The following is a 27,016-nucleotide window of genomic DNA, read 5'->3' on the forward strand; positions in this document are numbered from 1 at the left end:
TTCTACATACTTCCTCCCGTTACTTCCTTCAAGAATTATTTCCTGATTCACTCTGTGCTACTCAGGTTCTTTTTTGTTCTACATCTGCATACAGTCCAAGTACTATTTATCTATATGGTGCTTTGCAAAGGCCCATGATTTTGAAGTGTTTATGTTTCCTCAACAAAATCAGATTTAAGAGAAGAATCTACGTGTGCCAACCCTTCTACACGAAGTGAAGTACACACCGGCAGGCCCAACGCTTCGAAACAGTCAATTTACCCTCTGGAGACGAGAAACAAGTTCCAAAGACAATGTCCTCCTTCACAGAGGAGTTCAGACGCATCCCCATGGGCTCACTCGTTCGTTCCTCACACTGGGAGAGAGCGCGGCAGCTGTGCACACTCTCCGGTCACTCCCCTGCTCAGAACTGCCTAGGACCTCTCACTGCCTACCAAACACTCAGACACAACTTCTCACACGCGCACTTTCTAGGCTCTCCCAAACATTCCCCGTGCCCCTGTCTACACTTCTACCCCCTCAGCAGCAAAGCTCTCTACACCACAATCGGCGCTGCCCCCACCCCGACCTGTACATGCTAATCATTAGGTTACCATGGTGTGCAGACACTATGAGAGGTCCCTGTAGATAAAGATTTTCTAGTCTGAATATGTGAATAAAACTTTAGTTCCCATCAGTCACCACCAGCACCACCAACTCAGTCTAATAAGGATGATACTGGTTTGTACATTATAGTCACTGTGGTACTGTAACAACACAGAAAGTAGATAGTAAGCTAATAACCTATAGCAGGTAAACCAAACCTGGGGGGCATGAAAAATCAGTCGTGTGGATGCACCCTGCCAGAAAGCCTATTTACAGGGATATACAGGAATAGAGGGAAAAAGAAAAAAAGTCAATGAAAGAAATTTAATTTGTTCTAGCTTTAATGATGAAAATTAGTTTGGCGTTCAGAATGAGTTCTAGAGTTCAGAAGGCAGGGTTTTGCTTGCATTAGATAGGGCAACGAGGAAGGGCAGCTTGTGGTTCTGGGGCTGGGGAGGGGACAGCATGGTTGAGCTGAGAGAAGAGGGCCTGGCTCCTCAGCTCTCCCAGTTTCAGGATCCTCAATCCCCATGCTGACTGGTTTCCGCCTCCTAGGAGCCGAGGACTCCCCTTCCTTCCCCGTGTTTCCCAGCGCTTTACTCCCCCCTTCTGCGTCTCGCCATCCACTCCCAGCATCACTGACCCTCTCAGTGGGGTCTCACCACCACCACATCTGCCTCTCTCCTCTTACGCCCCATCAAAGTGAGAGGTTCGCTGGGCCACAAGCGCCCAACTTCCGAATCCCTTCTCTGATCGAGTACATGCCCTGGCCTGGCGGGCCACCCTCTCCATAGTCCACGTGCGAGAACACTCAAGTTTGCTTTCTGCAAGACCAGGCATTATTTCACTCTGACTCTATTTATTTTTTCAATGGAAAAAGGGGAAAAAAGCCTTTATTATGGGGAAAAAGAAATCTTTTATCATTTTAAATAATAAAACTGAAAAACTTTAAAAATGCCCATAATGAAAATTTTGGTTTGGAAAAGAACACGGTGTTGTTCCTTAGTACAAGACAACTTAGGCTGTGCTTGTTTGTTTGTATTTTATGGGAGTATAGTTGATTTACAACAATTTTTTAAAGAGTAGATAATACATGTATATTATACTTAACTACAGAGGCACAAAGAAGTATGCAGAGAAAAGTGAAGTGAGGGGAAAGAGGGTCTCCTCCCCAGAGACAATCATTACATCTCTGTTTACCAAGACTAAAACAAGACTGCTTTCCATGGAAACAGAGTAGCTCAGTCACATTCTGCTTTAGGGTTTGTGTTTTTGGGGAGTAGAGGCGATCTGTGAACAAGACACGAGTGTATAACACGTCTATGACAAAACACAACATGTGTTCTGAAGAACACGATCTTTCCTGAAGACTGTAGACACAACTTGGGACACCATATGGTATCGTGAACAGAAAGGTCATGGATTCTGGCTCTTCACAGGCCCGTCTCCACAAACCAGTTCCAACATCACACATCTTGGGAAACACTACTTAACCAGTGAACTGCAGCTTTCTTATCCATTAAGTAAGTATAGATTCTTGTGATGATGAAATTATGTTGAATGCTTTGATTTCTCTGTGACTTTACCTTTGTCCTCACTTTCCCTGTGGAATGTTTTCATTTAACTGCATCTAGATTATTATTACCTTTTTTATTTTAATGTATACCCAAATGCCTAAAGAAAAAAAAAAAGAGTGAGAACGGCAAGATAAGAGGCTTCCATTTACAGAATCGAAGACTGACCATTACCTTTTGTTCCTCTCTTTCGGTGGCATGGTGACACTTTTCGATTCTCCAATGCCTCAGGAAATCTCGAAGATATCCAAAGAGAGTGAGGACACCATATCCCACATAAGTAAGCACAGCAACCAGCATTGGTGTTTCTTCAAAACCTTCATTAAAGGGCCTTTTATACAGTCCTCCGTTTTGCGTAACATGATGTATCTAAAAGGGAAGTTCACAATGTTTATTTCAGTCATGGGAAGAAAAAGATTACTACTTAAAATCTGAGTCCCTACAGATGCGCAACCTTCAGAATTCTCTAAGTAACTGTCAAAAAGAGAAAAAAAACAAAACCCAAACATTCACTAAGTTCTAAGCAAGGCATAATTTTTTTCAATGGAAATAAGTTTTAAGTTATATATACTTCACATGAACAAAGACAAACAAGGGAAGGCTGTCTAAGAAAAATGCTTAACACTGATTTCTATCGTTTGATTTCATGAAAGAGATCCTAAAATGGTATAGTTGGAGAATGCACAATTTTCTTTGAAAATTATCTTTTCTAATGAAGAAAACAGAAATGGACAAAGAGAAAGCCTGTTCTGAAAATAGCATATTAGCTTACAAATAATCAAAAGTAAATTCAGTTTTAGAATAAAATAAACAATTCATAAATGTTTTACTAGCATATATTCTTAAAGTCATCATGACACAGCAGTTCAAATAATTATCACCACGAGGCCCTATGAGAACACATAGTCTATACTGGCCTTTGTTGTTAGTGCTAACACAAATACATTATGTGCAGGAGTAAAATCTTTACATAAGAGTGACCCAGCACTGCATAAAGCAAAAAGAAAGTGAAATCTCACACAAGGGGAAAAACTACAAAGAGTGTTCAGTAACAGTCCTGAAATCATTCTGCTCTCCTTCGTCCTGACCGAGTGACTTCCCAAACACTGTAAGATTATGTCTAGTTTCCTTTTCTAGGGATATCCAAATTTTAACACATCAACAACAAGGTACTGTACTTTTGATCACATAGGTGAAAACTTTTTACTCTTTGTTCAATTTTAATGGAAATGTTACTTTAGAGTAAAATTTCACTGAAGTAGTTTGTACGTACTTTTAATCTTAACTCTGAAACAACCAACTACTGTGAGGATAGTCAATCACAATTTCAGTTCAGTTCAGTCGCTCAGTCATGTCCGACTCTTTGCAACCCCATGGACTGCAGCACACCAAGCTTCCCTGTCCATCACAACTTATAATCACAATTTACCAGGAACATATATTTTCAATTGAGCACTGTACAAGAGTTAAGAAAAGGAACAGAAGACTCTTCCTTGGCCTCTCAGGCAACCTGATCCAAGGACTAAATATATTTTAGATTACTGTATCCTGGGAATGTTAGCTTGAGAAAGCTACTAGAATGCTACAAGTCAGAACAGTTTCGGAAGAAATTACTGTATGTGATGGAGGAAAGACATTTGCATAGGCATGATACATGGAATCTGTTGGTATTAATTCAATTTGGTACCTAAAGAACTTCTGAAAACTATTCTTAAAACTAACTTAAGTCTTTATCAATCTCTTCCCCAGAGGTGGAAGTCTGTGTTAACATTTACTGCATAGTAAACTTTTATGCAGGAGCAAAGCTGTAATGTGTTTAGAACAGAATAGTTAAAAAATAAGTCAATATCTGTAAAGTAATTAGCCTCCAACTAATAAAAATAAATGAAAAAAAAAAGTCAATATCTGAAGATAAAAAAATTGTTTAAAACTAGTAACATGTAAGCAAGCTATTAAGCTGGACAAAGCACAATCAAGAGCACTTAAAACACAAGAAAAATAACATCCTGATCTTAAAAAAAAAAAAAAACCATAAAAATATAAGAGTTAGGGTCATTCTCCCCCGCTCTCCACCCTTGCGGAGGGCTATAGAGCACTTCCCCCATAATTTTTGTAGGTCTTGTGAGATAAACAAGACTAACAAAAATATATATATATATTTTGCCATAAGAACACTGTGTTTGAACACCAGTACCTAACTCACCTTTTAACTCTGAAATTATCTGTTTTCTCTCAATAGAACATACGAATAAAATGTAAGGCAATTTTCAGAGCTCCTACGTCTCTAACAAATGTGTAGAGACACATATGCCAGGAACGCTGTGGGTGGATCTCTTTAAAAAAGATATTTGCCTTTATTTTCAGACACACCCAAACCAGCAAGACCATGTAAATTTACACAGTTGGCTGGATTCACCAGGAAGCAGGAAGTTTAACCCTTAGTTTGCTTTGAAATATTGTGTGATTCTCTCATAGCTTCATTTCATAAAATTAAATGCATTTTAACGAACTGAGATTCAACTGTGAAGCAACTTCTATAATGTGGCCTCAGTCAAAGCCTCTGTGTGTGAGTTGCTCAGATGCGCCCAACTCTTTGTGACCTCGTGGACTGCAGCCTGCCAGGCTCCTCTGTCCATGGGATTCTCCAGGCAAGATTATAAAGGCAAGAATACTGGAGTAGGTTGCCAGTTCCTTGTCCAGTGGATCTTCCCAACCCAGGTCTCCCACACTGCAGGCAGATTCTTTACCATCTAAATGCTAAATCTGAACTCTGACGTGATTCAAATAAAAATAATGGTGCTATCACCCTGTATGTGTATAATATTCCATAAGGGAAAGCATCAGGTTGATTTCTGTTCACTGTACAACTAGCACTCAGGATAGGATTTACTAACTGCTAACAACATTCAGAAAACTAAGATCATGGCATCTGGTCCCATCACTTCATGGCAAATAGATGGGGAAACAATGGAAACAGTGACAGGCTTTATTTTTTGGGGCTCCAAAATCACTGCAGATGGTGACTGCAACCATGAAATTAAAAGACACTTGCTCCTTGGAAGAAAACTTATGACCAATCTAGACAGCATACTAAAAAGCAGAAACATTACTTTGACAACAAAGGTTCATCTAGTCAAAGCTATAGCTTTTCCAGTAGTCATGTATGGATGTGAGAGTTGGACTATAAAGAAAGTAGAGTGCTGAAGCATTGATGCTTTTGAACTGTGGTGTTGGAGAAGACTGTTGAGAGTCCCGTGGACTGCAAGGAGATCCAACCAGTCTATCCTAAAGGAAATCAGTCCTGAATATTCATTGGAAAGACTGATGCTGAAGCTGAAACTCTAATAATTTGGCCACCTGTTGTGAACAATCGACTCATTTGAAAAGACCCTGATGCCTGGAAAGATTGAAGGTGGGAGAAGGGGACGACAGAGGATGAGATGGTTGAATGGCATCACCGACTCAATGGACACGAGTTTGAGTAAGCTCTGGGAGCTGGTGATGGACAGGGAGGCCTGGTGTCCATGGGGTCGCAGTCAGACATGACTGAGCTCCTGAACTGAAGAAACATGACCTTTAGAACAGAGGTGCCTGGTGGGCTCCAGTCTGTGGGACTGCGCAGAGCTGGGTGTGACTTACAGACTGAGCACACAGGAGGGCCTTGGGCAGAACGTCAGGGGCTGAGCATTTGCGTCTCTGCCCCCATTCAGATGTTAAAGCCCTAAGTAAGCCTTTCTGTGTGAAGGTATCTGAGGGCTGGGCCTTTGGGGGATAATTCTGTTTAGGTCCCAAGGGTGGGGCCCTCTTGATGTGACAGTGTTGTTTCCAACTCTTTGAGACTCCATGGATGGGAGCCCACCAGGCTCCTCTGTCCATGGGGTTTTCCAGGCAAGAGTACTGGAGCAGGTTGCCATTTCCTCCTCCAGGGGATCTTCCCAGACCAGGGACTGAACCCGAGACTCTTGTGTCTCCTGCACTGGCAGGTGGATTTTTTACCACTGCACCACCTGGGAGGCCCTTGATGTGACTGTTGTTTAGTCACTAAGTCATGTCTGACTCTTTAGCAACCCCATGGACTATAGCCTGCCAGGCTCCTCTGTCCATGGGATGTCCCAGTAATCCCAAGAATACTGGAGTGGGTTGCCATTTCCTTCTCCAGGGGATCTTCCCAACCCAAGGATTGAACCTACATCTTCTGCATTGCAGGCAGATTCTTTACCACCAGGGAAGCCCATGTGATCTCAGAAGAAGGGCAGGCAGAGATCTCCACTGAGGAAAGGGCATGTGAGCATACTATGAGAAAGTGCCTGTCTACAAGCCAGGAAGAGGGTCCTCAGGAAGAGGGTCCTCCCCAAGAACTGAACCTGCCAGCACCTTGATCTTGGACTTCCCAGTCTCCAGAACAGTGAGAAACAATCATCTGGTGTTTAAGCCACCCTATCTATGGTATTTTGTTAGAGAAGCTTGAGCTAAGAGAGAGGTAAAGGGACATAATGCATATAACCTACTCTCAACTGGTACAGGAAAAAAGAGTGAGTGAGTGAGTGTGTGTGTGTGTGTGTGTGTGTGTGTGTGTGTGTGTGTGTGTGTGTGTGTGGAGAGAGAGAATGATGAAGAATTTTCTTCACAAACCATTTGTGAGTCAGCAGCAGTTATAATGTACCTTTATTTTTTAGTACTTCAGTGCATACTTCTAAAAACAAAGACATCTTCTTACCTAACTACAGGACAATTATCAAAATCAGGAAATTGCTAGAATACTAATATGGACTTTATTAGATTTTGCTAATTGTCCTGAGTGTCTTTTGTAGCAAAAGAAAGATCTGGATAATGTATTGCATTCTCTTTCCTTTCAGAATAGAAAAAAAAAAGGAGGGGGGGGCCAAGGGAGAAGGTTTTATTATAAAATAAAATAATTAGAAGGAATAATCCTGAGCAGAGGTTTCAAGAATCCCGTGAAAGGAAACACAGCAACTATGCAAAGAAGCAATAATGAGGAAGCAATTATTGGAAAATGGAACCTTACATTTCTGACATAAACACAAAATCACAGAGGCATGATTTCTTTCAAAGCAAACAAACACATTCCCACTGAACGTGACAGCAGGATGATAGGACCTATCACCACAGAATGTGCCCACCTGGAGGAGAGTTCAGGACAGATATTATTTTAAAAACTAAAGTTCAGTATGAACCACCCATTATGCCTCAGCAATCAAAGGACTGTTATGTCTTTTCTTTTAAATGAACCCTATTCATTTCCAGTGATATGCTGTGTTGTTCCTTAAAAATCAGTTCTGCTGAAATGGTCTTTTCTTGGAATTTTCCTGCAATGTATTAGCCTCTCTCTACTGCCTACCACACATACTAGAGAAAATAGTTTGGAGCTTTACGCCCATCACACAAGCTATGCCACACTCTGAATGTGTTATTTCCAGAAGTGTCCTGATTTTGAAAAGCAGGGGGTCCACATTTTTTTCTTTGCAATCAGGATAAATTCCTGATTTCTTGCTGGTTAGTATCTCAGATGGAATGGACTAAGAAATGCTTCCAGAGCCAGCTGTATTTTCACATGACCATATTCCTCTTGCAAACTCCAAGTACGTAAGCTCCGCATGCTTTCAGTCTGCGGCTCCCTGTGTGCTCTGGGCGATGCTGCTCTCCACGGGAGCCACTATCGTCACCCACCACCCACATCTCTGTAGCACTCCTCTGTCTCCAGATAAGCATCAAGGTATGACAGACGAATGTAACAGGAGATCGTGTGCCAGGGCGGGTCTGCACAAATTCCACATCTTCCTCTGAGGTCTCTCCTGCCTCTAACGTGTTCTCGGCCTGTAACACAGAGCTCGCCACCGTGGCTGTAGTGGGCGCAAACTGCAAACGCCACCGGATTCACGTCAGTCTCCCTTTTCTGGGAATATTCCCTCACACCAGGGGAGGGTGCCTGGTGGTCACACCTGTGCAGTAGGCCCCATTTCCTGGCTCATAACTGGCTGGCACAGGGGTAAGCACCTCTGCCAAAATGAACCCAGTTAACTCTCTCGTGCAGGGATTTAAAATTTCAGTGGGGAAGGAGTCTGAAGGGCACTGGACCACCAATGTCCTGGGGGAAAGGTCCACAACCTGCTGCAGGGAGTAACTCCCAAGCCCTGTTATTTCCTGTCATTTTACCTTTTCTGACCGGCTCATCAATACCTCCCCACTCTCTCCTTTTGCTTGTATACCCATCATCCTTACAATAAATCGCCTTGCTGTTCAGTGAGAGTCAGATGATATCAACTGAAAGAAATTTAACAGACACAGACTCTGTGTTAAAAATATTTTAGAACTATTTTTCTGCGCTTACTAAAATAGTTTTTTATATGTTGGCACAGCCTGAAAACTTTTAGGGCTTTAGTAAATTTTAAAAACTGGCTCCCCGCTTTATCAATTCTGTGCATTTGGAATACTGTATATGATCTTATCTAGGATAAGGGATACCTGCTCAACATTATAAGTACTTACTTCTCTATATTAAGGGACATAGATTCTAACTGCCTGCTATAAGTAACCTCCTCCCACATTCTCATTAATACACATGACAACATACCCAAAAAAAGGAGGGGGGAAAGCCAGAACTAGCCATTTTTTTTAAAGGGCAACAAATTAAAGAGGTCATAAATCAAAATTCAGGTAATATTTATTCCTCAGTTTCTGAAAGAGATGGGAATACCAGACTACCTGACCTGTATCTTAAGAAATCTGTATACAGGTCAGGAAGCAACAGTTAGAATTAGACATGGAACAACAGACTGGTTCCAAATAGGAAAAGGAGTATGTCAAGGCTGTAACTGTCACTCTGTTTATTTAACTTATATGCAGAGTACATCATGAGAAACGCTGGGCTGGATGAAGCACAAGCTGGAATCAAGATTGCCAGGAGAAATATCAATAACCTCAGATATGCAGATGACACCACCCTTATGGCAGAAAGTGAGAACTAAAGAGCCTCTTGATGAAAATGAAAGAAGAGAGTGAACAAGTTAGCTTAAAGCTCAACATTCAGAAAACTAAGATCATGGCATCTGGTCCCATCACTTCATGGAAAATAGATGGGAAGACAGTGGAAACAGTGGCTGACTTTATTTTGGGGGGCTCCAAAATCATTGCAGATGGTGATTGCAGCCATGAAATTAAAAGACGCTTGCATCTTGGAAGAAAAGCTATGACCAACCTAGACAGCATATTAAAAAGCAGAGATATTACTTTGCCAACAAAGGTCTGTCTAGTCAAGGCTATGGTTTTTCCAGGAGTCATGTATGGATGCGAGAGTTGGGGTAGAAAGAGGGCTGAGCAGCGAAGAATTGATGCTTTCAAACTGTGGTGTTGGAGAAGATTCTTGAGAGTCCCTTGGACTGCAAGGAGATCCAACCAGTCCATCCTAAAGGAGATCAGTCCTAGGTATTCATTGGAAGGACTGATGCTGAAGCTCAAAGTCCAATACTTTGGCCATCTAATGCCAAGAGCTGACTCACTTGAGAAGACCTTGATGCTGGGAAAGATTGAAGGTGGGAGGAGAAGGGGACGACAGAGGATGAGATGGTTGGATGGCATCACCGACTCAATGGACATGAGTTTGAGTAAACTCCAGGAGTTGGTGATGGACAGGGAGGCCTGGCATGCTGCAGTCCATGGGGTCACAAAGAGTCAGACACGACTGAGTGACTGAGCTGAAGTTTGTCTAACTATAGAGAACATGCTCATCACCATTAAATAAGACTAATTTTTCAAAGAAGAAAAATCACAAAACAAAGGGCAAGTAATAGGTTATTTAATACAAGATTTTAAGGAAACTGGAAGTGGAGCCTGGGAGCCTTGACGTTAGCAATGAAGTCAAGCCTGGATCTGGAGCTGGGTGAGCCCAAGTCGGGCTCACTGGTTAACCGGTCAGCTCTACCAGGGCCGCCATCTGGGTAGCCCCAGCCCAACTACTCAGGGTTACCACCCAGCTATGGTGGGCAACCAGGACCCACAGCCGCCCCTACGCCCCATGGAGCCGACAATGGCCCAGTACCAGGCTTCCTGCCAACCCCTCCCCCCACCTTCCCCGGGAGCACCTCCAGCCTCAACAGCACAGAGCCCTTGAGGACAGACAGCCTACGGCCAGTTTGGCCAAGAAGATGCACAGAATGGGCCAAGCTCCACTGTACAGATGCACAGGCGCCCTGGGTCTCGGTCATCCAGGTCAGCCCCAAGGACACTGGTGGTCAGCCAGCCACCTCACTTCTGCCCTCTGCCCTCCCCCCCCAACAAAGGCACAGGTGACTGCTCACCTGGCTGGAATGTAGGTCGGCAGGGCTGTGGCCCCAGGGCCTCCCACTGTGAGGCTAGGCTATGGCCCCCCAACATCAGCAAGGCTCCCTAACCCTGGTGTGTATGGCTCCTATCCTCAGGGCTAGCCTCCTCCCCTTGGCCAGACCCAGGCCCACCCTGGGGCCCAGCCTCCCCAGCGATCTGTCCCACCACGGGCCTCCAGCTTCACGCTCCAAGCTGCACAGAGTTGGGGGGAGGGGCCAGGGAGCCAGAGCCAGCCCAGTCACATGTCCTCTCCCTCCTCAAGCTCTGCCCCTAGCATCCAAACGACTGGCCCCCAGGACCACAACCACCCATGCACTCCTCCCAGAAGCTAGGCTACCAGGTGCAACAAAACGGTTCCTGTGGACCAGCCAGGGGCCTCGGACCAATTACGGAAGTCCCTACCCGGGAGCAGCCACTTGCGTCAGTCGGCCAGGGATTCCCAGCCACTACCTCCTAAGTGCCTGGACCCTGATGCCATCCCAAGCCCTACCGAGGTTACTAAGGATGACAGGAACAACTGGGGTTCCGAGCCATCTGTTACTGGAGTACGGGGCCAGGTGCCACCCCTGGTCACCACCAACCTCCTGGAGAATGACCAAGGGAACACAAGCCCCCAATACATCCGATGCACAGCCTATACTACCCCATGTCCATCTGACGTGGGGAAGGCTCAGCTGCCCCAGCAGCTGTCATCAGGCCGCTGGCAAGGCTGCCCCCAGAGGAGGCTTCACTGTGTATCACTGACCACGGGCAACCTGGCCCTTTGCACTGCAATCACTGCAAACCATGTATGTGCCCCTTCATGCGGTTCCTCAAGGGAGGGAAAAGCTTCCAGTGCTGCTTTTGCAGCTGTTATCAATGATGTTCCCCACCCCACCCCCAGTGTTTTCAACATCCGGCTTATGTGGATGCTTACGATGGTCCAGAGCTCTCCCCGGGCTCTTAGGAATTCTTGGCCGCTGTAGAAGACTGCAAGAACAGCAAGTTCCCCGGGACTCTTGCCTTCATCTTCATGACTGACGTCTCCTATAACGGCATCAGGAGTGGTCTTGTTAGGCTCCTGTGAGCAGCTCAAGTTACTGTTAGACTTTCTGCCTCGGGAGGGTGGGGCAGAAGAGTCAGCAATCCCCGCTGGCTTTGTCACCTGTACTAAGGTGCTCCACCTGTACCATGCGGAGAGCTCACTGGCCCAGCCACAGATGATGGTTGGACCTGATGTGGGTAACATGCTGGATGGCTTCCTGGTCAATGTCAGTGAGTCTTGGGCAGTTATCACCAGCTTATTGGGTCAGATTCCAGAAAAATCTGCAGACATGAGGGAGAGAGAGACAGTATTTGCTCCAATTATCCAGGCCAGGATGGAGGCTCTGAAGGCTGCTGAGTGTCCAAGGAAGCTGTTTCTGTTCCACTCCTCCCTGCCCACTGCAGAGGCCCTGGGGAGACTGAAGAACAGAGGCAACAGGAAGCCGATCAGCGTAGATAAGACCACTCTGTCTCAGCCTCAGGAGGGTGTCTATCAGATCCTGGCCAAAGAATGTGTGGCCCACGGCTACAGTGCAGATCTCGGCTTCTTCTGGAGCCTGTGTGTGGCTATGGCGATGCTCTCTGCAGTACCCAGCTCACTGGTGGCTCTCTGTAAACACGCTTGCTTTCAGCGGGAGCATGACCAGCAACGGTTCCTCAGTGACCACAGCCAGGATCTACAGGTCATTGGCTTTGATGCTGTGCTGCGGGTCCAGACAAGCACTCATGTCCGCGCTGTAGATTTCTTTGTGGCTTTCTACATGTGACACAACAGAGGTGGGGCTGGATGGGGACAAAGACGGTGACTGGGGAGTTTAAGCATTACGTCTGGCTCCACAAGGAGAGTGGAGCCCTGCAGGGTGCTCTGCTCTACCCCGGCTGTGCAGGGCAGCCACAGCTCTGCATCCACAGCCTGGGGCGCGGTGGGGGGGATTCTGAACAGCCCTGTGAAGATTATTCAAGATGCTCTCATCACTCGGTGTGCCCAGATGTTGGCCTGTTACAGAAATAACGGTGCGAGCTCCTCCTCTGGACGACAGCTGATCCTTCCCGAGGGCAGGAAGCTGCTCCCAGTATAGCTGAACTCTGTAGAAGAGTGATGTCCTGGAGCTGAGGTCAGCTGTCCTACTGCTGACCATGCCTAAGTCCGACAGCGGGTTACCTCCATGGATGTGGCTGAGACCGATGTCTTCTATCCTCAGCTCCTACTGTTGACAAAGTCTCCCGTTGAGAATACCACTGAACCACCAGCAGCTGAAGCATCTAAAGAGTGTCTAAGCAATGGCGGTATGTATTTGCTGGAGAATGACCTCAACTTCTTCCCTGGTGGGGGTGACTGTCCAGCAGGGTGTTGTCCAGAGCATCACCTCCTTCAGTCAGACCGCCAGTGGTCGGATGTTCTGCCAGTTTCGGATAATCTACTGTCCAAGAAGGTGCGAGGCCTCACTGATGGTCCATCACTGATGCACAGAGATGACAGTACATGAAGTTTATCATGGTGGAATGAGAGGACAAGCTGGAGATGCAGTGCAAACACCTCCAGGTGAAAGACACGAGCCTAAGCGGGGGAGGATCCCATGGGGACCTTCTCTGTCACAGGCACAAGGAGGTTCGGACAGTGACTAGGCTAGAGCATGTGAGTAAACAGCACAGGGTCCAGGCCAGCCTCCACAAAGTACCCCAGGACAGCAGAGAAACTGGGGCAGCTCCACAGCTGGCAAGTCATATGAGCTGACCTTAAATGAAGCATAAGGGACACCTTTCCGGGCTCAAGTACCTGACCACTCTGTCATGCCCTGCTGTTGGAAGGGGCCCTTATCCCCTGACATTACCCTCCTTTTCCTGCTAATCCTGTTGTGAGCAATGCAGTTTCTCAGCTCACTGTATGTGATCTGGTGTTGGGGGATTTGGAGCCACCCAGACCCTTGCAATATTACATGTCCCTTTGGACCAGCCTCCAAGAAGAGAAGGGCAGGCAAGGAGAAGTGGGGACCCCAAGGAGAAGGGCTGCTAATTCAGCTATGTTTCATCAACAACTTACTATGCTTGAGATAAACACATACAGATGCACAAGAGCAGGGTATAAACCACAGACAGTGGAGAGAAAAGTGGTCAGTCTTCTAGAAGTCGACAGCCAACTCAGTCACTGAGAGGGGTTGATTAGCTTTCTCGCTCTGCTTCCACAGCTCGTTCTCTCTCCTGCAGGGACTGGTGATCCCTTGGTGGACAGAGGCACATTATCAGAGACGAATGGGCCTGGGCACAGAGCTGCAAAGTGTATTGAGACCTGGGAGAGGTATCAGCCTCCTTTTCAGCTGCAGGACACTGGACGCTTCTGCAGGGAACCTAGTCATCAGCTTGCAACACCTCACGGAGCCTCACTCTGAGCTCCTGCTGGAAACCTGGCTCTCCAAGCTGGAGGCTGATGGGGAGAAAAGCAGAGGCAGCTAGTCTTTCCTGCCAGGACACAGTCTCTCCACAGGTTTCGGCACTGACAGAGTGCCTGATGGTTATCTTCCAACCTGACCTGGCTGGGGCAGGACAAGGGCTGGGCTTGACGGTGACCAGGTTTGCCTGCTCCCAGCCTAGGCTACTCCTGCTCTGGACCTCCCATTTCTCTTCATTAGTTTATTTTTCAATGCATCCTCAATTTGTAAAGAAATAAGATTATGATGTAGGGAATTCCCTGGTGGTCCAGGGGCTGCAGAGAAGCTAAAAAAATAAAATTAAAAAAAAAAAAAAAGAGATTTTAAGAAAACTGATTGTTTGGGGTGGGGGGGGAGACACTCCAGTTAGAGCTTTTCCTCCTACCATACTGTGGAAGAAACAGCTAAGTGGCCCCCTGTATATATTCTCTTTAAATTCCCTTTAGCGACAGGCGCTCTTCAGTTTTCTTTGGGTACAAGGCTACCCAGCTACATACCACATTCCCCAGTCTCTCTTACAGCAAAAGACAGCCGTGGGAGAAATCTGGGCCAACAGGAAGTGAACAGAAGTGACGGGTATGCCGGGGCTGGACTGCATCCTTTAGAACAGCAAGGCTGCTCTCCCTCCACTTTCCCGCCTCTCTGCCTGTGGCCTAGCATGTGGATGTGGCTGAGGATGTTAACTGAAGACAGCATCCTCAAAGACTGCAAGACAACAAAGAAGATCAGATCTCACACCCTACCTACTCAGGACCACCTATCTCCCGATTTTACAAAGAGATCGTCTCTACCTTATTTATTTAAATGTCACTTTATATAGCAACAAAAATAAAACAATCAAAAATAACACCGAGACTTTTGCTTCCAAGTTGGAGTTAATAGGTAGAGCCAAGCCATCACTTTCACAGAAAACCTAGATAAAACTATACAGGCTACTCAAAACAAGAAGTAGTTTTAAAGACAATGAGAAACTGTTTTCCATGCAAAGAGGACAAGGTGAATTAAGATTCCAGAGAGGGAAGAGCCTTTCTTTAGTGAGCTAAAATCGTTGGTCATTTTCTCTCCTCACGGTATTCACAGAATCTGATCATGAACAGATCACAACTAGACTTGCCATGGGCAGAAGAGCTCTACCAAGGAAAATAAAAACCAACAGAGTTTATAAGAGCTATATAGGTTGGTGTGAAGAGTCCTGGATATGAGACCAGTTTTCTGCATAGGACATTTATCAAGTGCTGGAGAAGCTAGGGAGATGGACTAGAAAGGTGATGTGAAGTCAACCACAATCTTACCACGCTTAGGAGATAAGGTCATATTAGAGGGAGGAGCCTGCAACAAACACACAACAGATCCCATCCTTGTGACACTGTACTCACTACAGTGAACTGAATCTACCTAAAAACTCTGCCCAGCCCACCAAACTCAAGACCTGGTTAGATGGAGGTGCTCAGGCCCTTCCCATATCTCTAAGAGAGCAAATGGCAAAAGGCCAAAAAAAATTGACTTTAGTCTCTGCCAGTCTTTTATTCATAACATCCAGCAACCAATCAAAAACCCCTGCTTTCCCAGGAGGCTGGGAGAGAACAGCAGTACGACTAAAATAGAGAAGGCACAGTATACAGCAGCCTTATATTTCAGTATTGTTGGTATGTGTTTCCCTGGTGGCCCACTGGTAAAGATTCTGCCTGCTAATGTGTGAGACGTGGGTTGGGAAGGTCTCCCTCCTGAAAAAGGAAATGGCAACCCACTCCAGGATTCTTGCCTGGGAAATCCCATGGACAGAAGTGTCTGGAGGGCTAGAGTCCATGGGGTTGCAAAAGAGTAGGACACAACTTAGTGACTAAACAACAACAAAGTCTTGGAGTATCTCTCACACCTTGATCTCTCCCTTTAATTTTATGTCCCCATACGTATAGAATCCTCCTGTTTAATTTTTTTAAACATTTCTAAAATTGCAAAAATAATTTTTGGACATCAGATTCTCCTAGGAACCCAGAGATCCCTTTCTACCAACGAGCTCAAAATCATCATGATTATCTCATTCTTTTCACTCATTCAGCAAGTATTTCATTCCTATTCATATGTACTTGACAATACAAATAAAAGGTAGTCCTTTTTCAAGTCCTCAAGAATTCTGCAATTTTTTTTTTTTTTTGAGAAAAAGAAGACAAAGATCATCATGATTTTTGAGATAAAAGAGAACAGGGAGACTTTTTTAAAGGATACTACCTAAAGGGGTTTACCTATAAATACACAGAATGAGAGCTGCATTTTGAGCACAAGTGTTTCTCAAGTTGTCTCACTTTTCCTCTTCACATGACTAACAACAAAACCAAGGAAAATTCAAGCAATCTGTCCAGTTACAAGAAAGCTGGATTGAAAGTCAAGATGAGAATGCAAGTTTCTACATTTTCCACTTACTGCCATTTAGTCTTATTCCCTGGCCAGATGGTAAAGAACCTGCCTGCAACGCAGGAGACCCAGGTTCAAACCCTGGGTTGGGAAGATTTCCCTGAGAAGGAAATGGCTACCCACTCACTCCAGTATTCTTGCCTGGAGAATTCCATGGGCAGAGGAGCCTGGTGAGCGAAAGTTCATGGGATCCCAAAGAGTTGGCCATGACTGAGCGACTAACACTTTCTTTCACTTTCAGTTATATTCCTGAGATATTCTATGAATCAAATTTACTTTTAATTATTTCAGAGATAATATAACTTAATCTGATTGTTTAGAAATTATCAGTGGCTTAAAATGAGACTTTCACTTTAAACTCAATCTTTGTGCTCATTTTTTGCTATTCATATAATTAGCTATTTTTGCTATTCATATTATCAGCTATACATCAATTGAGACAGAGGTTATCTGAGTTTCATTTCCCCTACTAAGAAAATGTCTGTTTCTAGGAAACCGGAACCAACACTAATTAACTTAGCTATCCTGAAAATAATCTGCTTCCTTTTCCTACATACAAACCATGCCTGTACAGGAGGCGATAAAGATACCACCCTTTAGTGTGTAGAGCAGAGGTCTCTAACGGGTACTTCTATCACAATCATGTGTCCGTTTTAACACTGGTTTGTCTTTTTTTTTTTTTTTTTTGGCCATGCTGCATGGTGGGATTGAACCCAGGCTACGACAGTGAAGATGCCAAGTCCTAAGCACTGGACCGCGAGGGAACTTCCTTGGGTTGTCTTTTCATTATTGAGTTAGAAGAGTGCTTTATACATCCTAGATAACAGGCCTCTTATCTATATCAGGCTATATGATTTGATTTTCAAATACTTTCTCCCATTCTATGGATTCTCATTTCACTTTCCTCATGGTCTCCTTTGAAATGCAGTTCTTAATGTTGATTCAGGACAATTTATCTTTTTTTCCTTTGGTTGCTGATACTTTTGGAGTCATGGACAAAAAAAAACGTGGCCTGATCAAAGTCTGCAAAGGTTTATCCCTATGTTTTTTCCTAAGAATTTCGTAGTTGTAACACTTACATTTAGATCTTTGATCTTATGCATGTGCCAGCTGCCCCCACACCACTTTTTAAAAAGGTCATTCTCTCTCCCCTTGAATTATCTACTCTTGTAGAAAAATCAGTTGACCACAAATGTAAGCATTTTAGTTCTGCCCCAATCTGGGATCCCTGCATTTGCAGTGCAGTCTTAGCCACTGGAATATCAGGGAAGTCCCTACAGAAAGTTTTTAAATAGGAAAGGGTGAGTCCTCCAACTTTGTTCTTTTTCAAGGCTTTGTCTATTCTCGGTCCTTTATGTTTTCATATGAATTTTAGGACCAGATTTACGTATTACCAAAAAATCCAGCTGATTATTTGACAGGAGTTGCACTGAATTTGTAGACCAATCTTAAGTCTTTCAATCCCTGAACATTTGGATGTCTTTGCACTTATTTAGATCTTTAATTTCTTTCAGAATGTTTTTGTAGTTTTCAGTATCCAAGTCCTGCAATTTTCCTGTTGCATTTTTCCTAAACATTTAATTCTGTTTGATGCTATGTGTGCAAAAGCTGTGCTTTACTGGCTTTATGGAGAGTGATGCGGACCTGGTTGCCCTTCCAGTTGGTGCCCACTACAAAGGCAGAGGCGAGGGCACAGGCCCAGAACATGTTAGAGGTGGAAGAGAGCTCATGAGAAAATGCAGACTTTGTGGCAGAGCTGCACTGGCACACAGGCTTCCTGCAGCATCCGTCTGTCGTACCTTGGGGCTTATCTAAGAGACAGGAAAGTGCTGCAGAGATGTGGGTGGTGAGGCACAATAGCACCTCCCGCGCAGAGCATCACCGCCCAGCGTGCGGCTGACGGGAACCAAGTGGTGCGCGCACACTCGGAGGCCCGCACTTCTGAGTTATCAGTGGGAGTGTGGGAACGTCAAAATGCAGACCTGTTTTACCGCTGGCTTTGGGAGCACTTCTTAGCCCATTCCATATGAGGAAACTTCACCAAAAAATCAGGAACTTATCCTGATGGCAAGGAAAACATGTGGATTCCCTTCTTTTCTAAAGGTGCCTGACAAAAGAAAGAGGACACTTCTGGAAATATATGTTCAGAATGTGGCATAGCTTGTGTGATGGGAGTAAAGCTCCAAACTATTTTTTTCTAGTTATGTGTGGTAGGCAGTAGTGAGAGGCTAGGTCACTTCAGGAAAAATCCAAGGGAAGATCAGCCTCTATAACCAACTCTCAAGAGATGAAATTTACTGTTATTCCTAATACGTAAACTCCTCAAAAATTAATTTTTTTGAGTAACTTCTGAACTGTTAAATCCAGTGATATGACAGATTAAGACAAACCTGAATACAACCTGGTTCTGCTAACTTACTACCTGGGCCAGTTATGTAAATGGTCTGGAATTCAGCCTGACTTGTAAAACGGAGGTGATATTCACCTACCCAAGCTCTCGTGAAGATCAGGTAGGTAGAAAAGCTGGGGAGAGGCTCTGACCAGGGGAAATGGCACCTATTTCCATCACTTTAATAAAAGTCTCTAAAACTCCTCCTTGGCTGTCTGGGTCTTCGCCGCCGCACAGACTCTTCTCCAGGTGTGGCAGGCAGGGCTACTCGTCACCGCAGTGCGAGGACTTCTCTCTGTGGGCTGCTCGTACGGCGCAGCACAGGCTCCAGGGCCTGCAGGCTTCAGCAGCTGTGGCTCCCGGCCTCGGAAGCACAGGCGCAGTAGCAGTTGTGGCGCACGGAAGCTTAGTTGCTTCTCGGCATGTGCTTCCTGGACCAGGGATCAAACCTGAGCTCCAGCATCGGCAGGGGACTCCACAATGCTGAGCCACCAGGGAAGCCCCGTGTGGCTATTATTATCCTTAGCTTCTCACCACCAAGATTGTTGCTTACTCCTCCTTACTTAAACACCCTCCATTTCCTTGGGCTTTCTCACACCACTTCCCAACACTTCTCTTCTTTCCCAATCAACCTTCTTCAACAATGGTGTGTGTGTATCTTCTCCCAAGAACACCAGGATTCCCCAAAATTACATCCTTGGTGCGTCCTCTGCTTGCTTAATGCCCTTTCCTATCGACTTTACCAACTTCCATGGTTTCAACCACCACCCCTTCATTCCTTCATCTAAGATCTCCTTAGTTTCTATCACAAACCAGGCACAATTCAAATAGTAAAAGCTCAGCTGTTTGCTGAAGGGGCTTACTTACTAAGCAGAAAGAGGCTTATTATTTAGAATAATTCAAAACCACCACACTGGACAGGTCAGTACTTTATCTGTAGTTTCTAAAGCTTTCCAAATCATAAAAATTATTGACTATTTTCCCCAACCTCAACATGTAGAGTAACACTGGATCACATGCATAGTCTTAGTATAACTGCATGTTTTTTACTCTACTTAAGAAATATCAGAAAACAGCAGGCTGATTTACAACAGATCACATTCAAAAATGAGCCCCCAACACAGGGGTTATCCCTGCCCTTTAGAGTCTTACAGCACACATGTATAATTTCTACAGTCAGAAGGAAAAGCCATTTTAAAACAAAAGGAAAAATCACCACCTTAACCTTCATAATGGGTCTTCAAGGTAGTCTTAGAGACAACAAACGTTACATTTTCTGAGCTTGAATCAGGCAAGAGCAAAGGGTTTATTTGCTTAATCCACATTAAGTCACAAGTTACAAATTATATTATAGAAGTCTTCTTAGAAGCTATTCAGAAGGCAACTGGCTTTTGAGGCCACAAACCATGTATTTAATCAAGTAAGGCACACCCACTCAGAATGCAAACACAGCCTCTACCCATCCCCCTCTCAATTGCCTATTCTGCCAATAAACACTGCTTCTTTCTTTCAAAAATGGAATCTAATTGAATCTCAACCAATTAACTACTTGCTCAGAACACTATGAAGTTTCTAGGCCACCTAGGCCAACCTTAAAAAATGGGCAAGCCTGTCTGCCCTGAATATCCAAGTTCTAAGATACTATATTAAGAATACAGTGGGGGGGGGGGGGGGGGGTGGGAGGAGAAGAATACAGTGATTTATATGTTAAATACTGGTCTCATGTCCCAAGAATTTTTATTAATGAGAATTTCTGAGTTCCTCAAATGACTCTGGAATCTTTCAGATCCAACTAGTAAGACTTGAAATGTTCTGCTTGGAACAAAAAGCACTTGAAACAAACATCTAATCCCATGAGCTGTAAACAGTTACAACATTATTTCTGCAAAGCTCTGAGGTCTTCTGATGTCTCACCAGGCCCTGTGAAACCTGAACAGGTATATTCACCTTCTAGCTACTCCTCCAGTTCCTGAATCTGAACTAGCTTCTTTTCGAAGGTAGTGTTTCCTCTCAGTGGAAACAAAAGCTAGTAGCTACTTGGTAAACCACCTTTCATTAGTTATTCATTTGCCTTCTTCTAAGTAGCAAAACCAGTACTTCATTCTTTCTACTTTATCTTATTACTTAAATAAGAACATAACTTGTGTCCCAATTCCTTAAGATAAAATCTTATTTACTGGGGCAGCTAGAAGGCTGTCATTCTTCTAATATCTCATAAAACTACTCCTAATGGGCTGGTGATGGACAGGGAGGCCTGGCGTGCTGCAGTTCATGGGGTCGCAAAAAGTCGGGCATGACTGAGTGACTGAACTGATACTGAATGGGAAAAAACTTAGGTTCAACTCTCTCAAAGGCAGATCATTTTTTTCTTCTATATTGTTAACTAATTTAGGAAAGTTAAATGTGTAAACAAATCTCAAAAGTTCTTCAAAGAAATGGAAGACAGAAAAAATGTAATGTTAACAAGGGGCTTTAAAAGTAGAAACCAACAGTACTATATTTCAGGTGCAACTAAAATATGGCATTTATTTAACCAAATGTTAAATCCACAGTAATAAACTCTTGGTAATTAAGATCACTGAATACTCCAAATTGCTGCTGAGAAAATTTCCTGCAAAACCTCTAGAGGTCTTTAAAAATAGGATAGAATCATCTATCAAGATTAGTTTCAATGATATAGTTTTAATCAAGTCCTACAAATAGATAAAGCAACTGAATTACATAAACCCCTAAGGTTCCTTCCAGCTCTTAATTCTGCCAAAGCTTCCAATTCTAACTCTTTCAAAGCTTCCCTAACGCTAACTGCCACCCTTTACCTCAAAAAATCCTGACTCTCTTCTCTCACTCCCTCTGAACAGCAGAGAGAAAAAATTACCTCTTCTCTTCCTTGTGAAAACTCTATCGTCGATATTAAAAAACAGTAATGTCTACACCTTTAAGGATGGCTACAGGAAAAAACCTGTACAGGAAAAAACCTAACTTTTCTGTGATATCTCTCCTTAATTCTCACACTGCCATACCACTAACACTTCTGACCACATGTATGTGCGGGGGTGGGGTGGGGGGACCGGTGGGGAGGGGGGGCTGCTACATACCACCAAGCAATACTTTGACACAGCTGGGTGTCCTGCAATTTCTTTCCCTTTAAAAAAAAAAAAACCCAAAGAATATAGCTAATTTACAATGCTGTTAGTTTCAAGTGTAGGGGTCCCACAATTTAACTCACTTCTACACTACCAGGAGATAGCATCAGATCCCACAGGTAAGGGTTCAGTCCCACAAGCCTGCCCTGCTCCACCCCCAACTTCGCATGCCAGTATCAAGAACCTGTGCTTCTGACCAATCAGAGGTTCTGGGGACCCCTTTCTTGCACTTGATTAATTTACTAGAGCAGCTCACAGATCCCAGGAATGCTGTTTCCTTACTGTTTACCAGTGTGTTATAAAAGGAGATAACAAAGGATACAGATGAAGAGAGATGCAGGCAAGGAATGTGGGGAGGGGTACAAGGCTTCCAGGTGCGCCTCGGTCCCAGCCCCTCCACGTGGTCAGCAACCCAGGCCTCTCTGGACTTTTATGAAGGCGTCATCACACAGGCATGATTGATCATTAACTCCATTTCCAGCCTCTCTCCCCTATCTGGAGAGCTGGGGGTGGGGCTGAGAATTCCAAGCTTCTTTTCTTGTTTTATTTATTTATTTTTGGCTGCATCGGGTCTCAGTCATGGCAGGGGCGTTCGGACCCTGCCACAGCACCAGGACTCAGTTGCTCCGTTGCATATAGCATCTTAGTTCCCCGGCCGGGGACTGAACCCGTGTCCCGTGCATTACAAGGCAGACGTTAACCACTGGACTACCAGGGAAGTCCCAAATCCCAAGCTTCGAATCATGACTTCATCTTTTTGGTGACCGGGGCTCCCATTTAGGAGCCGAATGAGAGTCAGCTCATTAGAACAAAAGATGTTTCTATTATCCAGGAAATGTGAAACTGAGTCAGAAACTGAAGGTCAAAGACCAAATATTAGAACAAAAGATGCTCCCAGGACTTTTATCACTTAGGAAATTACACAGGAGTGGGGGTAGATATATACGTATTTTTCTCCTATAAATCTCACATATAATGTTTAAAAAAAAAAAAACGAAAATAACAAGTGTTGGTGAGCATGTGGACAAACTGGAACCCTTGCGCACTGCTGATGGAAAGGAAAAGTGGTACGACAGTAGCATGTTTCCTCAAAAAAATTAAACACACCATATCATCCAACAATTTCACGTCTACACCTGAAAGAACTGAAAGCACGGTTTAAGAGTTACTTGCTGACAATGGCGTCATTCACAACTGCAGCATGGAAGCAACTGCAGTGTACACTGAGAGATGAATGGCTATGCAAAATGTGGTGTATGTACAGACAGCGGAATACTATCTGGCCTTTAGAAAGAAAGGAAATTCTGATACATGCTACAACAAACGTGAATCATGAGGATGCTATGCTAAAAAGAGAAGTCAGTCACCAAAAGACAAAAAAGTGGAACGTGGAATGGTGGTGACCAGGGACTAGAAGGAGGAGAGAATGTGGAGATACTGTTTAATGGGTACAGAGTTTCAGATTTACATGATGAGAAGAGTTATGGACATGGATGGTGTGGATGGTTGCACAACACTGTGAATGTATTTAAGTCCACTGAATGAGACACTTATAAATGGTTAAGATGGTAAATTTTATGTTACGTGTATTTTACCACAGTTAAAAAAAAAACATTGGAAAACAGAACACAAAACCAAACAATAATATCTGGTTGTTTCATAATGCCCTTTCTACCACAGCATCTACTGATATTTATTCAAACGATAAACCCAAATCCAACAAAGAGGCCAGCATACACATTCATCCCTTCAAACACAGAAACGTAGACTCCTGAGAGCATAGAGGGATCTTAGAAAGTTTCTAACTTCTCTTCTGTTCATTAAAAGACAAATAGGGGACGTCCCTGACAGCCCAGTGGTTAAGATTCCATGCTTCCAATGCAGAGGGCTCAGGTCGATTCCTGGTCAGGGAACTAAGATTCCACATGACTCAGGGCACAGCCAAAAAACAAGAGTGGAATATGTGAGGAAATGAACTTGTATCTCAGATTTAAAAACCACATTACATTCTCTCTTCAGTAAAAGCAAGACACAAGCCTGTGCACTTAACATCTTAGGTGTATTTTTATGGCATAATTTGCCATATTTCCCTAAAAACTGGGGGAAAATACACAGAGCACTAGAGTCCTCTGGAGTACCATAGCACATCCCTTTAGTTAAACACAACTTTAAAAATATTTTAAAGATATTCTTGCTCTCATGAAACTTCTTTTGCTTAAGAAAAAAGGGGGGGGGTGGAGAAAAAAGGGGGAAAAACAACACTCCACAGCCAAGTCCTCCTATTAGTATAAAAGTTAGTACCTAAAGTCTTTGTCTTAAAAAAAAAAAAAAAGACTCATGAGAAATTGTTTTCTAGAAGGGATAGTGCAGCCCTAAATATTCTTTGGGCGCACTCCACCAAACCATTCTTCCAAATGCCACCAGTGTGTCTTGAGTGAAATTTTTCCCTAAGATATATTAGAAATAGAAAAAGTCAAGGTTTCCAGTTATACAGATTTTTAAATTTCATTTCAGCAGCTTAATATTTCTTCAGTGTATCAGTCAGCAAACTCTGAAGAAATGCCATGCCCACCAGTGCTGAACAATTCAGGATTATGGGAGGGAGAAATCTTATTTACTATGAACACTGACTCCGACCACAAGTGTGTTAAGCGAAAAGAGCACTCAGACACAAAGCACCTCTAACGTGTGAACACTTTTCTCTCGGTTTCCTCCTCGCTCTTAGAAATCATCATGCACTTGTTGGCCTGCAATGTATTTTCCGATTTCCACCATTAGGTTTCCCTGTTACAGTCTCTACCACAGTAATTTTATCTTACTAGCCATTGCTAGGAAAACAACCTTTTCAATGGGCTTATAATGAGCTGATTCTTATCACTTCCTGTCTCATACAATTATTTCTTCAAAAATGGAAACAGAATTTTTGAGTCTGTCTATCATGTTGTCTTATGCCTTAAAAGACATAAGGGGAGGTCAAGTCTCTTTTATGTATTTCCCCTCTAACGCTAATATCTCAACAAGACCTGGAGAAACACCTATTTCCTGTTTCACGCCAGATAGTACCAATGGGGGAGAAGGCTGGCACATATTTATGGTAATACCAAATTACAACAGTCACATTTCCTGCTAAGGGGAACAGACTACTTCTGGGGGAAAAAAATGATTTCCTTAATTTCTTAATGAGATTTTTCAGTATTAAAGTCAACCGCAAATATCACAACACTCTTCCGCCAACACTGACCTTTCATCTTTTTAACCAGCTCCTCTTTAAAAACACATTTCAGAATACCTGTCAGTCCACAGAACTAGAAAGCTGACAGTCATTACTGCTTTGAATTCAGAACTTTTCAAAATATTTCAGAACTGCCAGGGCTTGGTTGGTGACTCAGCCTTGGTGAATTAGACAAGACTCATGGCAAGTTGTGTGCTCGGGCTCAATGTCGTCTGACTCTTTGCAACCCCATGGACTGTTAGCCCTCTGGGCTTCTCTGTCCCAAGAGATTATTTTGGCAAGACTACTGGTTTTGGTTGCCATTTCCTTCTTCAGGGGGATCTTCCCAAACCAGGGATGGAGCCCGAGTCTCTTGTGTCTCCTGCATTGGCAGGCGGATACTCTACTGCTGACCCACCTGAACTTCCCCCATCACAAGTCTAAAAAATTCCCTTGCGTGATAGCACCCCTGCACGGGGTCAAAACGACCACCTAACTCAACCTGGAGCCCGGGATGGTAGGGAGCGGGTAGGATTCTCACCTAGGACCAAGACAATCGTGCTTTTAGGACCAAGACCATAGTGCTTAATTTTAAGCCTCTGGACTGGGTTCACTGCCAGGTTTGTGGTCCAAAGTCTTGCTCTGCAGAAAGGGGTAAGAAAGAGACTGGGTGCGTTTCCAACTGGTACCACCTCCTTACTTTTCTTTACCTCCTGGGGATTCTAAGTGTGGTTTTCCCTAGAGAGTTTCAGAGCTTCTAGAAGGAAGCAAAACCCCCTGAAGGGGCTAGAGGAGGGAGCCTCCAGAGGGGGAAAAAAAACAACCAAAAAACCAAGAGCCCACGAGTGGCCCCTCCCGGGCTTCGAGGGGCGGGGGGGCACGCCTTGCCTCCCCAGAGCGGCAGCACCCACTTCTGGCGGGATCGGGTAACAGAAGCAGAGCCAGACCTCCAGGGTGGGGTGGGGTGAAGTGGGGGGGAAGACCTCAGGCGCAGAGAGATAGGGGAGCCCCAGCGGCCGCCCTTGAGCTTCCCGGCCGCGGGAAGGCCAGGTCAGCGCCACGACGCGGCAGCCGACACTCCGGAGCCCCGCGGACGGCCACCGCGACCTCCCCGCCGCCTCTTCTGACGGGCGCCGGCTCGCGGGCACCGGGCCCCCAGGTCCCCGGCCGCCCGGTCCCTCCGTACCTGGCCGGCAGCGGCTGCGGCGGCCGCGGCGCTGCTCCTCACGTACCCGTTCCGCACCTCCCCGTTCGCCACGCAGCTGTTCGCCCGCACCGGGCGACGGCAGCAGAAGCAGCCTCCGGGATCCGGCCGCATCGTCCCAGCGGCACCTAGGCGGCCACAGGCAGACGCTCTCTGTAGGCGGCGGCCGAGGGAGCGGCTGCCCCAAAGTCCCGCTCCGCGCCCCTCCCGCCTCCCCGAAACCGGAAATGGCTGCACGCCGCCGCCGCTTCCCTGCGGGGCCGTCACGCGGGGGCGGGGCCCGCTCCAGCCGAAGCCTGCGGCGCGCCCAAGGCGGGGCCCCCGGGAGCCCGAGACCCGGCCTGGGGGGGGCGGAGCGTGCAGGAGTGGCGTGCTCCTGAGGGGGCCGCTGGCCAATCAGGAGCGGGAGAGGAGGCGTACCCTCGCTCCGCCTGGCCAATCACGGGCTAGAACGGCGCGGCCCCCGCGGGTATGTCAGAAGGGTTTGCCGGAGGCGGACAGCCTGGAACTGGGAACTAGACTGAGCCCAAGTCTCTAGACCGGGTTCCCGGTTCTCCTGGACCGGTGGCGCCGTCTCTGCCTTTGCCTCCGGGGAAGTGGTCGGTTTGAGTCCCCAGCCTTCTATTTAATTATCTATTTATTTTTTTACACGATACCTTTTTTTTTTTTAACATTCCCTCACCATTCTTCAATGCTCATCGTACATTAA

The 27,016-nt window shown here is 45.1% G+C and overlaps 1 protein-coding gene and 1 pseudogene across 1 annotated transcript in view; one reads left to right on the forward strand and one right to left on the reverse strand.

Moving 5' to 3' along the window:
* SPTLC2 (serine palmitoyltransferase long chain base subunit 2) overlaps positions 1-26,613 on the reverse strand; it is a 106,500-nt gene extending 79,887 nt beyond the window's left edge. The window contains exons 1-2 of the mRNA XM_020902653.2: positions 26,290-26,613; positions 2,334-2,528 (exon numbers count right to left, since the gene is read on the reverse strand). Coding sequence (XP_020758312.1) covers positions 2,334-2,528; positions 26,290-26,421 — 327 coding nt within the window. The 5' untranslated portion in view covers positions 26,422-26,613. The remainder of the gene's footprint in view (positions 1-2,333; positions 2,529-26,289) is intronic.
* On the forward strand, positions 7,812-13,282 carry LOC110143100 (protein transport protein Sec24C pseudogene; annotated as a pseudogene).
* Positions 26,614-27,016: the final 403 nt, after the last annotated feature.

Source organism: Odocoileus virginianus, chromosome 6, assembly GCF_023699985.2.
Source record: "Odocoileus virginianus isolate 20LAN1187 ecotype Illinois chromosome 6, Ovbor_1.2, whole genome shotgun sequence".
Classification (NCBI taxonomy): domain Eukaryota; kingdom Metazoa; phylum Chordata; class Mammalia; order Artiodactyla; family Cervidae; genus Odocoileus; species Odocoileus virginianus.